Source organism: Gekko japonicus, unplaced genomic scaffold (genome assembly GCF_001447785.1).
Source record: "Gekko japonicus isolate JY-2015 unplaced genomic scaffold, Gekko_japonicus_V1.1 scaffold1252, whole genome shotgun sequence".
Classification (NCBI taxonomy): domain Eukaryota; kingdom Metazoa; phylum Chordata; class Lepidosauria; order Squamata; family Gekkonidae; genus Gekko; species Gekko japonicus.
Window position 1 is genome coordinate 189,477 of NW_015167576.1, and position 15,000 is coordinate 204,476.

The 15,000-nt window shown below is 52.3% G+C and overlaps 1 protein-coding gene across 1 annotated transcript in view; it reads left to right on the forward strand.

Moving 5' to 3' along the window:
• Positions 1–15,000, forward strand: part of ATP6V1B1 (ATPase, H+ transporting, lysosomal 56/58kDa, V1 subunit B1) — a 123,507-nt gene that overhangs the window by 92,903 nt on the left and 15,604 nt on the right. Inside the window, exons 6-8 of the mRNA XM_015413870.1 lie at positions 1,239–1,378; positions 3,844–3,945; positions 13,924–14,021. Of these exons, the coding sequence (XP_015269356.1) occupies positions 1,239–1,378; positions 3,844–3,945; positions 13,924–14,021 (340 nt within the window). The remainder of the gene's footprint in view (positions 1–1,238; positions 1,379–3,843; positions 3,946–13,923; positions 14,022–15,000) is intronic.

Genomic DNA, 15,000 nt, shown 5'->3' on the forward strand with positions numbered 1-15,000 from the left:
ATGGATTGGACCCCAAGACCTTCTGATCTCCTGTTGGCTCGTGACTTTATGGAGGCCCAAAGGATGTCTAGTCAGGGCTGCCATTTTTTCTTCCAGGCAGATCTCCTCCTGTGCATTACTGGTGAGAGCCAGTTTGGTGTCGTGGTTAAGTGTGCGGACTCTAATCTGGGAGAACTGGGTTTGATTCCCCACTCCTCCACTTGCAGCTGCTGGATGACTTTGGGCAAGCCATAGTTCTGGCCAGGGGTCATTTCGTAGAAAAAGAGGTGCAGGAGCTCATTCGCATAACTCATTAGCACAACCTATTTGCATACGCCACACTCCCTGACATCACCGGAAGTGTGTCAGAAGGCAACACCCACCGCTCAGGCTCCACTGGACTCTTTTGGATTGCTAGCTAGTGGGGGGGGGGGACGTGCAGATCTGTACTCACAGAGGAGGGAGAGCTTGTACCTGAATAAAACTTGGTCTTAAAGGTGCCACTGGACTGTTTTGGATTGCTAGCTATGGGGAGGGGGAACGTGCAGATCTGTCCTGGCAGAGGAGGGAGAGCTTGTACCTGAATAAAACTTGGTCTTAAAGGTGCCACTGGACTGTTTTGGAGGGGGCCCCGGGGGGGGCCTCTGCAGCTTACCTGGCTGCCTCTTGCTCTGACTGAGGGCTGCTGTGAGCAGGGGGTGGGGCATGTTACATGTGCCCGCCCCCTGGGCTCTTTACTGCCGGAGCTCCACTCCTGTGTGCTCCTGCAGGAAATGACCCCTGGTTCTGGCACAGCTGTCCTTGAAAAAGAGCAGTTGCTCTCAGAGCTCTATTAGCCCCAGATACCTCACAGGGTGTCTGTTGTGGGGAGGGGAAGGGGAAGGAGTTTGTCAGCCACTCTGAGACTCCTTTGGGTAGTGAAGGGCATAAATCCAATCTCCTCTCCTCCTCGTCCTTCTTCTGGTTGCCTGATGTGCATAAATTGGGCTGCTGTGACCCTTTGCATCCCCATGCTGGGGGAATGTGAACCTGTTGGATTTGTGCCTGTCACCCATTTGTTAAAGGCACAGAAGCCCTGCAAGGGGGGGCGGGAATACAGCAAACCACATAGAGATATTTGTGGCACTTTACCAAGACAGGAGCAGATATTATTTTCTCAGTCTTACTAGCTCCAGCAATGTTTCCTTGAGGTCTGCCCAGATCTTCCATTTATCCGGGCCCCCCATGATTCACCCTCCGCTCACGGCTTCATCCCCCAGGCCAACCCATCAACCCCCATGGGCGCATCTACCCTGAGGAGATGATCCAGACGGGAATTTCACCCATCGATGTAATGAACAGCATCGCCAGGGGGCAGAAGATCCCCATCTTCTCCGCTGCCGGCCTCCCCCACAACGAGGTACGTCCCAGACTGACTTGAGCATAATGCCGAGGGCCAAACCAAGGCGGGGGGGGTGGAAATGGGATGCTGCAAAAATATAAACCACAAGGGTAGACCATCAAAAGATACACAACTTCCACAAATAAACAGTAGACATCAGTCTATTGCAATAAATTGAAGATACAATAGAATTGGTGGTCACAATTTAAAAACACTATTTGCAGATTCAAAATACAATTTGATGACTGTAGAAAATATCCAACAAGAGACTATATCCTTTGAATATAATAGTATCCAAAAGCCCTCAAAGTCCACAAAAAAAGGCAGAGGATGTCCCAAAGCACAAATAAATTTCTAACAGCCGAAAACATCCTTCCCAGGTATGCCAGACGTTTCAAAGCCATCTTCTTCAGTTGTACGGCTGGAAATGGAACCCAGTTTCCACAGTAGTGTAGGCACAGCTCATACCTCAAATGGGATCTACCGTTGGGATTCTGACACAACGTGGTGAACACCGCCACGAAATGGCTGCCGCAAAATGGCTGCCAAAGGAGACGGAACCCGCCACAAAATGGCTGCCACCGCTTACCTTCAGTCACGCAGTGAAGAGTCTTGTGCTGTGGTGGCAGCTGCTGCTAAGGGAATCTTTGCAAAAATCTGCACAGCCTCTCTGGAGTGAGCAGAGCAGAGCCCTGACAGTCTTGGCCTTCATCGCAAAGGCCAGGTCCGCCTCGGTCAGACCTGGCCAGCAGCCGAGACACTGGCCACCTGCAGCAGCCCAGCTCCAGGGAGATGCTGGACGATTGCAAATCCCTCCTGGGGAATGCTTTTGCCTTGGCAGCCTCAGGTTTCAATCCAGGCTGGGTTCTCCAGGCAGCAACTGAGGTCCGCTGCAGATATTTTATTTATTTATTTATTTATTTTCATTACATTTATACCCCGCCCTTCCCACTGCCAGGCCCGGCTACATCTGGCCTGGCCAGCAACCGCTGGGCCGTGCCCTTTGTTGAACCTGAACCATCCAAGCTGATCTCGGGACAGAGCCGGAGCGTCAGGAACTCGTGTTTGTTCCTCAGCGGTAGGGATCCATGCCAGCACGCACAGACACCCACACACCAAGGGATGAAGCCAGGTGGGAAAAGCTCCCTTGACAGATCGGAAGTGACAGACAACGGGGCATGTGGCCTGTTTCAGAGTTTTAGACTTTTGCCTTTTCACAATGAGGACGCCGTTAGAAGCAGGACTTCACTCTGGGACCTGTGAAGTTATAATCAAGGCAAGGGCATCTTCAAGCGTCTGCAGAGAGAACCTGTCTCTCACGTCTCTCAAAAGTGTCGTTCCTTCACTGATGAGAAACCACGGGTTGACCAGACAGACTTGGCATTTAGGGGAGCGGAGAGTAAAGACTTACCTTAGGCTGCAGTCACACACACTCGATAACCCACTTCCAATCCACTTTCCATGTACTTTCCAACTGGATTTTGCCAGTTCACACAGTAAAATCCAGTTGGAAAGTGCACTGAAAGTGGATTGGAAATGGATTTAGTGTGTGTGACCGCAGCGTTAGTTTATTAGAATTTTACACCACCACCCATTTCTTGAAGAAGCTGAGGACAGTGAACAGTTCCCCCTTTATTCTCACAACAACCCTGTGAGGTAGGTTAGGCTGAAAGAAGAAGAGGAGGAGGAGGAGGAGAAGATTGGATTTATACCCCACCCTTCACTACCCAGAGGAGTCTCAGAGCAGCTTACAAACTCCTTTCCCTTCCCCTGCCCACAACAGACACCCTGTGAGGTAGGCGGGGCTGAGAGAGCTCCGACAGAAACGGCTCTTTTTCAAGGACAGCTCTAAGAGAACTAAGGCTTGCCCAAGGTCATCCAGCAGCTGCAAGTGGAGGAGTGGGGATTCAACCCGGTTCTCCCAGATTAGAGTCTGTGAACTTAACCACTACACCAAACTGGCTCTCAGAGAGGAAGAAAAAGAAGAAGAAGAAGAAGAAGAAGAGGAAGAGGAGGAGGAGGAGGAGGAGGAGGAGATGGGGGGGACCCGAAGGAGTCCCAGAATGGCTTACCATCTCCTTTCTCTTCCCCTTCCCCTCCCCACAACAGACATCCTGTGAGACAGGTGGGGCTGAGAGAGCTCTGAGAGGACTGCCCTTGAGAGAACAGATCTGAGAAAGCTTTTGACTGACCCAAAGTCACACCAGCAGCTGCATGCGGAGGAGTAGGGAATCAAACCCAGTTCTCCCAGATTAGAGTCCACACTACTAACCACTACACCACACTACACCACACTGGAAGGAGGAATTTTTGTCACCTAGGTGGGATTGTTTCCCCCCACTTTCCGGGCAGATAGAACCTCTGCTGGACTGACCCTGCGTCCTCCTGGGGAGAATTGCTCTTCCTGCCCCCCCCCTCCTCTGGCCTCTTCTGGAGATGCCCCCTCACACCTTCCCGGGTTCTTCTCGTCTCTCCCCTTGCAGATTGCTGCTCAGATCTGCCGGCAAGCTGGGCTGGTGAAGAAGTCCAAAGACGTCACGGATTATCACGAGGACAACTTTGCCATCGTCTTTGCTGCTATGGGGGTGAGTCAAAAAGGAAGGCCTCTCAGGTGCAGGCCAGGTGGTGGGGGGGCTCTCAGCAGACTCTCTCAGCCCTGGAGGTGCCATCTGATGCATCTCACATGTCTGCCGAATGCCGATGCTCCCTCTGAGCTGTGGAGTCTTGTGAGCATTTGGCTCCTGCATACGTCAGTTTGCTCTGGAGCCACCCTTCCTGAGCAGAGACAGAAATGTGTGAGCCGGAGGCTAAGGAACGGTGAGCTAGCTCACACTAACTCAGCTTAGAGGGAACCAGGGGTCATTTCCTGCAGGAGCGCACAGGAGTGGAGCTCTGGCAGTAAAGAGCCCAGGGGCCGGGCACATGCAGCAAGCCCCACCCCCTGCTCCCAGCAGCCCTCAGTCAGAGCAAGAAGCAGCCAGGTAAGTTGCAGAGCCCCCCCCCCCCGCCCCCTGCTCCAAAAAAGTCCAGTGGCACATTTTAAGACCAAGTTTTATTCAGGTACAAGCTCTCCCTCCTCTGTGAGGACAGATCTGCACGTTCCCCCCCCCCAATAGCTAGCAATCCAAAACAGTCCAGTGGAGCCTGAGCGGTGGGTGTTGCCTTCTGACACACTTCCGGTGATGTCAGGGGGTGTGGCATATGCAAATAATTTATGCTAATGAGTTATGCTAATGAGCTCCTGCACCTCTTTTTCTACGGAATGACCCCTGGAAGGAACATTGTCCCTTTCAACTCATCCTTCCTGCTCCAGCACCCAGGCAGAATCCTGCCATTATCTCAGTGACATTCTGTGAAGCCCGCGCTCTCAAGATCGGCCCTGACCTCTCTGTCTGTAACGTTTAGAGCCCTGATCCGTGTTTGCCAACCTCACGCCCCCAGAAAAGATCACTTTAGCATCTGGCCCTCCCTCTTCTCCCGTCGGCAATAGCCCTTCTCCAGCAGTGACCCCGGCACCTTGTCCCACCAAGCCCCCACCTGTCTGTCTCTTCCTGGGAACCTGTTGGGTTTTGAAAATTGATTTTTAGCAGAGATAAAATAACTTAGCAGTGCCAGAGTAAAATAATTCAGACTCAGAGTCCATGTTTGTTTAAAATAGAAGGTTTTTACTACATTCTAGCATGGGGAAGGGTAACTGGGATGAAAATAACAACAGAGCTAAGTTCCCTACATCTTTACACTACAATGACAAGACTAGAAGAGAGTGATAATGGCTTCTCTGCTTCTTCTTGAGAACAGCAGACAAAGATGGGAAGAGAAGCCATAAAATGCTAAAACACTTTGACACTTTGCTTCCAATGAAACTCCTAGATCAGGGATGATTTTCCCAGGCTTGTAGTTCTAAACTAACATTGGCTACATAAAACACATGTGACTTCCTGTGACAACACAAACAAACATTTAACCCCATAAATACTGAGTGTAATTTTAACTTGTAATACCCAACAGAACCTATGTCAACATCATGAAAAGGTGACATGGTTCTCTGAGACTGTCATGCTTTAGAATGGTTGCAAACCAAAGAGGGAGATCACGGGGTGGAAGTTGAAAGGAAGCAAAACAACTGTCACGTGTCATGCCCGAAAAAAGTTCTTCACAGACTTATATTCTTTTTCCAATATTCGGTTTACTGGGAGCAATTCAAACGAATGTTTCTATGAGATGTCATTAGAGTGTTTGCCAAATGGGTTAAAATTATATAGGAATTTCAACGCTACCCACTTTGATAAAGTTATACACACAGTGAGACGTTATAGCCTTCCCTTCACTACCCAAAGGTGTCTCAGAGCGGCTTACAGTCTCCTTTCCCTTCCCCTCCCCACAACAGACACCCTGTGAGGTAGGCGGGGCTGAGAGAGCTCTGACAGAAACTGCTCTTTTCAAGAACACCTCGGACAGAACTGTAGCTTGCCCAAGGCCATCCGGCAGGTGCGAGTGGAGGGGTGGGGAATCAAACCCGGTTCTCCCAGATTAGAGTCCGTGCACTTAAACCACTACACCAAACTGGCTCTCATTGGTTGCCCATTGGTTACTGAGCTCAGTTTAAGGTATTGGCTGTCACATACAAAGTCAGAGACACACACACACACACAGAGAGAGAGAGAGAGAGAGAGAGAGAGAGAGAGAGAGAGAATACAGGGGACTACTTGAATACAGGGGACTACAGAGAGAGACAGAGAGAATACAGGGGATTACTTCTCCCAGATCGAAAGCCACCATCAAATTAACCAGAGGCCTCTATTGGTTCTCAGGTCAAGTCAGGAAAGCTTGGCTAGGATGCCCTTGTGGGATGCTGAGCAAGGACCGTGGAGTGATGCAGGGAGAGGAGGGTGGCCCAAGAAGGTCTGTTTTCCTGCCGCATCCTCAGGCTCAGAGCATCTCCTGGACCGCCAGGTGGGCTCATCAGCAGCCCCTTACTCCCCCCTAGTGGACAGTCACCTCCTTGCAGGCTGTGTTACTCACCCCCCCCCACCCCCGGGGCTGGCCCCGGTCACCTGTGCAGGCTGGCTGTTGAGTTTTACTCCAGGTCTGTGCCCTGCTCTCCCTACATTGACTGCTGTTGTGAATGCATTTGGATTGTGCTGCTTGTGACACTTTCGTATAATGCCTGGCATTTAGGAACGTGAATTGCGTGTCCCTTTATGTCTGTACTTTATGTATTCTCTACTCGACGAGCGATGAAAGTGTGGGATTCGCTGCTAGGTGGTGTGGTGAGGAAAGGCCAAACAGAGTGGGACTTTTCAGTTCTTAAAAAATGTTGACTAAGACCCCGGTCACACGAAGGATTTGCCGCACTAAAGGCATGAATGTCAGGCAGATTTTCGGGGCGCAATCACACCGCAACATCTGGGAAGCGAAGCGCACCCGTGGCCAACCTGTGGTGTCCCGCCGAAGATGCACAGTAAAAAAGTACCACGGACAGTGCACTAGTATCCGGAAAACAGAGGGCAGGGGCTGGCGTCTGATCGTGGGAGCGCTAGCATCCCGTGGCATCCGGCGCCCGTCCACATCCCGTCGCAAACCGGATGTTTTCCATAAGCGCATGCGTACAAACACATAACCGAAAGCAGTGCTGCTCAGTGAAACTGTGCATGTGCACAAATGCAAAATGCTTGCCGCGCCGCTTCTTTGCCACGCTCCAGCATCGCCGTGTGATCGCCAACTAACAGCCTAAGCGTGGAGACTCGGGGGACCGTGTGATTGGGCTACTGCGCTTTATTTTGCTCCGGGGCAAACAGCCACGCCTCCCCCCCACACATTATCTGGCCCGTGTGACCGGGGCCTATGTGGGGAAATGATAAAAGTTTAAAAAATTATGCATGGGGAGGAGAAAGGAGTAGAGAGAAGGTTTTCTCCCTCTCCCAGAATACAAGAACTCCAGGGCATCCAATGAAGCTGAGGATCAGTTGATTCAGGATGAACAAGAGGAAATAGTTCTTTACACAGAGAGTGATTAAAATGTGAAAATTCGCTGCCAGAAGATGTAGTGATGGCCACAGGAATAGATGGCTTTAAAAGGACATTTAACAGATTGATGGAGGACAGGTTGATCAGTGGCTACAAGGCACAGTGCCTAGAGGCAACCTCCGAGTTCAGAGGCAGTCAACCTCTGGATCCCAGTGCCAGGACTCAATACCAGGGGAAGGCCTCAGTCTCCCTACCCTGTGGTTGGCCCTCTAGAGGATGCTGGACTGGATGGACCCTCACTGGTCTGATCCAGCAGGGCCCTTCTGAGGTTCTTATCAGGGGAAGGCCTCGGCCTCTCTGCCCTGTTGTTGGCCCTCCAGAGGAACTGGTTGGCCCCTGTGTGAGACAGGATGCTGGACTAGATGGACCCTCCCTGGTCTGATCCAGCAGGGCTCTTCCGATGTTCTTCTGAGGGGAAGGCCACGGCCTCTATGCCCTGTTGTTGGCCCTCCAGAGGAACTGGCTGGCCACTGTGTGAGACAGGATGCTGGACTAGATGGACCCGCACTGGTCTGCGATGTTCTTATCAGGGGAAGGCCTCGGCCTCTCTGCCCGATTGCTGGCCCTCCAGAGGAACTGACTGGCCACTGTGTGAAACGGGATGCTGGACTGGATGGACTCTCACCGGTGTGATCCGGCAGGGGTCTTCAGATGTTCCTATCAGGGGAAGGCCTCGGCCTCTCTGCCCGATTGCTGGCCCTCCAGAGGAACTGACTGGCCACTGTGTGAGACCGGATGCTGGTCTAGATGGACCCTCACTGGTCTGATCCAGCAGGGCTCTTCGGATGTTCCTATCGGGGGAAGGTCTTGGCCTCTCTGCCCTGTTGTTAACCCTCCAGAGGAACTGACTGGCCACTGTGTGAGACCGGATGCTGGTCTAGATGGACCCTCACTGGTCTGATCCAGCAGGGCTCTTCGGATGTTCCTATCGGGGGAAGGTCTTGGCCTCTCTGCCCTGTTGTTAACCCTCCAGAGGAACTGACTGGCCACTGTGTGAGACCGGATGCTGGTCTAGATGGACCCTCACTGGTCTGATCCAGCAGGGCTCTTCGGATGTTCCTATCGGGGGAAGGTCTTGGCCTCTCTGCCCTGTTGTTAACCCTCCAGAGGAACTGACTGGCCACTGTGTGAGACCGGATGCTGGTCTAGATGGACCCTCACTGGTCTGATCCAGCAGGGCTCTTCGGATGTTCCTATCAGGGGAAGGTCTTGGCCTCTCTGCCCTGTTGTTGGCCCTCCAGAGGAACTGGCTGGCCCCTGTGTGAGACGGGAGGCTGGACTAGATGGACCCTCCCTGGTCTGATCCAGCAGGGCTCTTCGGATGTTCCTATCAGGGGAAGGTCTTGGCCTCTCTGCCCTGGTGCCCACAAGCACCACACTGGAGATCCCTGATGTAGACAAACAAGCAAACCAGCAGCAGGAGGAAACGCAGCACAGCTCCCGTCCCTGGGCTGCTCCTGGATCCCCTCGGCTGTCTCACTCAGTGCCAGAGGCTGCAAGCCGAGGATTGACGCCCCAGTACACGTCTGGCCATACGGGGGATGCCAGCCTCCAGGTGGGACCTGGGAATGTCCCGGAACTACAGCTCCTCTTCAGAATACAGAGACCAGTTGCCCCTGGAGAAAATGGATGTTTTGGAGGGTGGGCTCTATGGTACTATAGAAGAAGAAGAAGAGATTGGATTTATACCCCGCCCTTCACTACCCAAAGGAGACTCAGAGCGGCTTACAATCTGCTTTCCCGTCCCCTCCCCACAACAGACACCCTGGGAGGTAGGCGGGGCTGAGAGAGCTCTGTCAGATACTGCTCTTTTTCAAGGACAACTCTTGTCAGAACTATGGCTTTCCCAAGCTCATCCAGCAGCTACAAGTGGAGGAGTGGGGAATCGAACCTGGTTCTCCCAGATTAGAGTCCACGCACTTAACCACTACACCAAACTGGCACTTAGCTACTACACCAAACCACTACACCAAAATGATTTGGTTTGTCCAGCCTTCCAGCTGCAAAGTAGAAGAAGAGAAGAGATTGGATTTATACCCCGCCCTTCACTACCCCAGGGAGTCTCAGAGCAGCTTACAAACTCCTTTCCCGTCCTCTCCCCACGACAGGCACCCTGTGAGGGAGGTGGGGCTGGGAGAGCTCTGACAGGAACTGCTCTTTTTCAAGAATAGCTCTGACAGAACTATGGCTCGCCCAAGGTCATCCAGCAGCTGCAAGTGGAGGAGTGGGGAATCAAACCCGGTTCTCCCAGATTAGAGTCCGCGCACTTAAGGGTTGCCTCAGTGCTTAGTTCTTCTGGCCCTTTCTTATAGGCCTCGGGAAATGCTGATCGCCACTTTGGGGTCAGGAAGCAATTTTTCTCCAGGCCAGTTTGGCCGGGGATCCTCGAGGGTTTTTGTCATCTTCTGGGTGTAAAACAGCAGTCACCATGGGTGTGGAGAAGGAAGTATTTGGGTATTTCCTGCATTGTGCAGGGGGTTGGACTAGATGACCCTAGAGGTACCTTCCAAATTTATGATTCTAGGATTCAATGATTCTGGACTCTTCGTGAGTTCATGGCAGCAGCGAGATCTGAACCCAGGACTTCTGGATTCCTAGCTGAACTGCTATAGTACACCTGCCGTTCTGAAGTCCTCTCATAAGGCTGAACTGTGAATGAACCCAGAATGGCAAGCTGCAGTCTCAGTTCCGTTCTCGACACGCTACAGAAGTGGGGTTTGCCAAAGGCCACTTCATCCGTTCGTGGCGGAAACAAAGTGGGAAGTGGGAGTTTCCTGATTTAGTATCGGTTCAGCCAGCTGACAATGAAGCCGGCTTGAATGTATGCGTTTCTCTTGCATATTTTGTCAGCTCGTTTGGAGGAGGGGCAAAGAGATTGGTCGAACATTGAAGTCCTGCCCTCTGGCCTAGGAAAGCCCTTGGGCCACACTCCGAGGCTCTAGCATTCCCAGGATTTTGTCATTTGGGGGGCCTTTAAATACGTCGGGCAGCACTAACGTCACAAAATTAGAAAATAACAATTTTACAAACTCACTTTTGCAGCATTCACACTCTGCCTGCCTATGCAGGGAAGGAAGTCGCGCCTGGGGAAGGGGCGGCAGTGGGGAGTCCTCCGGGTGGCCCAGAGAGCCGGGGGAGCTGGGGGCTGGATGGAAGTCAGGGGGCCGTGGCAGGAAGTCGTGGGGGCCAGGCCCCGAAATGCCCCCACTGTAGCCACGGGCCTGCCTGGAGATCTCCCACTATCAGGGGTCATTTCATAGAAAAAGTGGTGCAGGAGCTCATTAGCATGACTCATTAGCATGACTCATTTTCATATGCCACACCCCCTGACATCACCGGAAGTGTGTCAGAAGGCAGCACCCACCGCTCAGACTCCACTGAGCTGTTTTGGATTGCTAGCTATGGGGGGGGCGGGGGGAACGTGCAGATCTGTCCTCGCAGAGGAGGGAGAGCTTGTACCAGAATAAAACTTGTCCTTAAAGGTGCCACTGGACTGTTTTGGACCGAGGGGCCGGGGGGAGCTCTGCAACTTACCTGGCTGCTTCTTGCTCTGACTGAGGGCTGCTGGGAGCAGGGGGCGGGGCTTGTTGCATATGCCCGCCCCCTGGGCTCTTTACTGCCGGAGCTCCGCTCCTGTACGCTCCCGCAGGAAATTACCCCTGCCCACTATCATATTTGATCTGCAGGCAATCGAGATCTTTTCCCCCCTGGTGAAAATGGCTGCTTCGGAGGGTGGACTCCATGGTACTGCACCTTGCTGAAGTCCCTCCCCTCCCCAAACCCCGCCCTCCCCAGGCTTTGCCTCCAAAATCTCCAGGTATTTCCTCACCCAGAGCTGGTTCTCCCAGGGCGGAAGTTCCTCAGAGGAATGTGCTGTCGTGAGATCAGTCAGGTGTAGAGCTGACCATATCCTGGGGGAGGCAGTTTCCGAGGGCAACCCTATTGGTCAGTATCTGAAGGAGGGACTGCAGCGACTCAAAGAATCCTAGAATCATAGAATGTTGAGAGTGGGAAGGGACCTCACAGGTCATCTAGTCCCACCCCCTGCACTCTGCAGGAGCACAGCCGAAAGAGAGCCCTGCAACTCTTTGTAACTTTACTCTGTAACTTTACTCTGTAACTTTACTCGCACACACAGTACAGAGAAGCTGCTGCTGCATGTAAGCCTCATGCACTCTGCTATATTATAGAGATTCCTGGCTGTACCAAACCAGTGAATCTAACAGGCGGGGTATAATGCCGCAGAGCCCACCTCCCAAAGCTGCCATTTTCTGTCATCTGGATCATTTCCCCTCCCAAAACCCGGCCCTCCTCAGGCCCCACCCCCAAAATCTGTGGGTATTTCTGAACTCGGAGCTGGCCCAGTCCAATAAGCGAAGAGCAAGTTGAGCTCAGAGCTCCCTACTGGTGGTGACCCCAGGGGGTGCAGCTTTTTCCGTTTGCCTCCAGAGACGCCAGGCTATCGCCAGAATGCAGCATCGCCAACGCCACTGAGTTCAGCTCCCTCATGGCCGCCAGGGGCCTTCCAGCACAGCAGCCCTGCAAGGACCTCCCTGGGAAGTTCGTGGGCCAGTCTGCCCCTTGCCTGTCGCAGCGAGCTGGTAGTTGCAAAGGGGCCTGCTATCCTTCTGCAATTTCTTCAAAAGCCTGCTCAGGATTTGATAAGGTTCTCCCTGTTGGAGTGAGGCTGCGATCACACAGGCCTTTAGATCCGACATAGGTGCGGATCTAAAGGGCGCGATCAGACAGCAACATCTGGGAAGCGTCCCGCAGTCGTCGGCAACCCGTGATGCTCCGCCGCAGAAGCGGGGTTAAAAGACACTGGGGAAAAGTCTGGCTCTGATGGGTTCCGACGGGCCACGGACAGACTTCCCCTTGCCTGGTCACGTAAGCAAATGGCCAAAAAGAAACCCTGACTCACCCGCAGTTGCGTCCGATCACACAGTGACGGGCTGCACCCGCAGCTACAAAGGGAGGTGTGATCATGCAAGGTAAAGGTAAAGCTTCCCTTGCTCGAAAGCCAGTTGAATCTGACTCTAGGGTTGCGGTGCTCATCTCCGTTTCAAAGCCGAAGAGCCAGCGCTGTCCGAAGATGTTTCCGTGGTCATGTGGCCGGCATGACTAAACACCAAGGCGCACAGAACGCTGTTACCTTCCCACCAAAGTGGTACTTATTTATCCACTTGCAATTTCTTGCTTTCGAACTGCTGGTTGGCAGGAGCTAGAACTAGAGATGGGAGCTCACTCCGTCATGCGGCACACTCGGGTCTCGAACTGCTGAACGACCAACCTTCCACAGCCTGCAGTTCAGCGTCTTAACCACTTGAGCAACCACAGCTCCAGATCATGCAACTGCAGGTAAAATTCCTTGCACCTATGTCGGATCGCCCATGTGATCGCGGCCTTACTCCAACAAGGAGAACCTTATCACATCCTGAGCAAGCTTTTGAAGAAGTTGCAGAAGGATAGTAGGCCCTTGCCTGAGAGGCCTCTCTTTGTCTTCACCTGGGAGCTTCCCTCTGACCCTCTCCTTTCCCTTTGTCCTCTCCCTCTCATTACATGGCCTTCCATGGAGACATGCGTCTTCACAGGTCTCTCCTGTGGAGACGATGCCCTCATACTCCCACCCCTTGATGCCAGACAAGCTGGCCATTTGTGGCAGGGAAAGGTCCTCTTTAGATCAGGCTTCTCTCTCCTCTTTTCACTGCAACCTGAAGGTGAACTGGACCTACTTGGATAAATGCAAGTTTTCCTTCTTTGCAATATAGGTCTTGGGAGATCTATCGACTGCACTCAGTGTCACGCTTCTGTGACTGGGCAAAACGTCGTCATATCCAGTAGCCTCCTGATGCTGGCTCCTCAGCACTGCCCCACTAGATGAGACAAAAAGGGTCCCTTTGGGGCTGCCTTGGTTCCAAGGGTGGCCAGCCAGATGCCTGAAAAGCCCCGGTTTGGGGATGTTCCCCTTCTGTGGCTTAGGGTCACCAGCCTCCAGGTGGAGCCTAGAGATTCCCCAGAAAGACAAGTGATCTCCAGAGCCAGTGTTCCCTCTAAGCTGAGTTAGTGTGAGCTAGCTCACAGTTTTTTAGCCTCTGGCTCACAGATTTTGTTCCCAGCTCAGGAAGGGTGGCTCCAGAGCACACTGATTTAATGCAGTAGCCAAATCGCTTGCTCAGAACTTTAATGCCAGTAGCTCACAAAGTAGATTTTTTTGCTCACAAGACTCCACAGCTTAGAGGGAACATTGTGAGTCCAGACGACAGAGGTCGGTACCCCTGGGGGAAATGGCAGCTTTGGGGGGGTGACCTCTATGGCTTTATGCCCCACTGCGGTTGTTCCCCTCCCCAAATGCTGACTTCCCCAGGCTCCGCCCCCAAACCTCCAGGTGACAACCCTGTGGCTGAATCCCCAACATCCTGGCTCTGAACACGTCTCTGAACATTTAACTCTCCTGACTAGCAGCTGCCAAGAGACGTCTCCTCTCCCCTCCCGTGGACTGCCCCTTAAGTCCCTTCTCTTTCTTCCGTGCTGGGCAGGTGAACATGGAGACGGCCCGTTTCTTCAAGTCCGACTTCGAGGAGAACGGCTCCATGGAGAACGTGTGTCTCTTCCTGAACTTGGCCAACGACCCCACGTAAGTGAGACATCAGCTCTTGAGAGAGCGCCAGTTTGGTGTAGCGGTTAGGAGCGCGGACTCTGATCTGGGAGAACTGGTTTGTTTCCCCACACCTCCACACGCAGCTGCTGGGTGATCTTGGGTCAGTCAGAAGTTCTTTCGGACCTGTTCTCTCAAAGGCAGTTCTCGAGAGGAGGAGGAGGACGAGAAGGAGGAGGAGGAGATTGGATTTATACCCTGCCCTTCACTCAGGGTCTCAGAGCAGCTTACAAACCCCGTTCCCTTCCCCTCCCCACAACAGACACCCTGTGAGGCAGGTGGAGCTGAGAGAGCTCTTTTGAGAACTGCCCTTGAGAGAACAGCTCTGACAGAACTATGGCTCGCCCAAGGTCATCCAGCAGCTGCAATTGGAGGAGTGGGGAATCAAACCCGGCTCTCCCAGATTAGAGTCCACGCACTTAACCACTACACCAAACTCTCTGAGAGCTCTCTCAGCCCCACCTACCTCACAGGGTGTCTGTTGTGGGGAGGGGAAGGGAAAGGAGTTTGTAAGCTGCTCTGAGACTCCTTTGGGTAGTGAAGGGCGGGGTATAAATCCAATCTCCTCCTCCTTCTTTTTCTTCTTCTTCCCCGCAATTTTTAACGGCTGCTTTTTATGTCATGTATGTATTTTAACTCTTTTTAAAAATTGTTTTAATGATCGTTGTTGGGGGGTTGATTTTATTTTGTAAGTAATAAAAATAACAACAACAATAATAGAACAAGTGAGCTTATTTATTTATTAGATTTTTTTTTAATCGCCGCTCACCCAAAGGGTATCGCGGCGACTTACAACATTAAAACCCATAAGGTAACAATACCACAAAAACAAATAACAAATATAAAATATTAACATTAAAATGTTAAACTACTAACATCTGTGGCTATCACCATATCATTAATAAAAACAGCCCAAACATTGGAGGTTACCCTCTGAAGGCCAGCCTAAACAATTCGA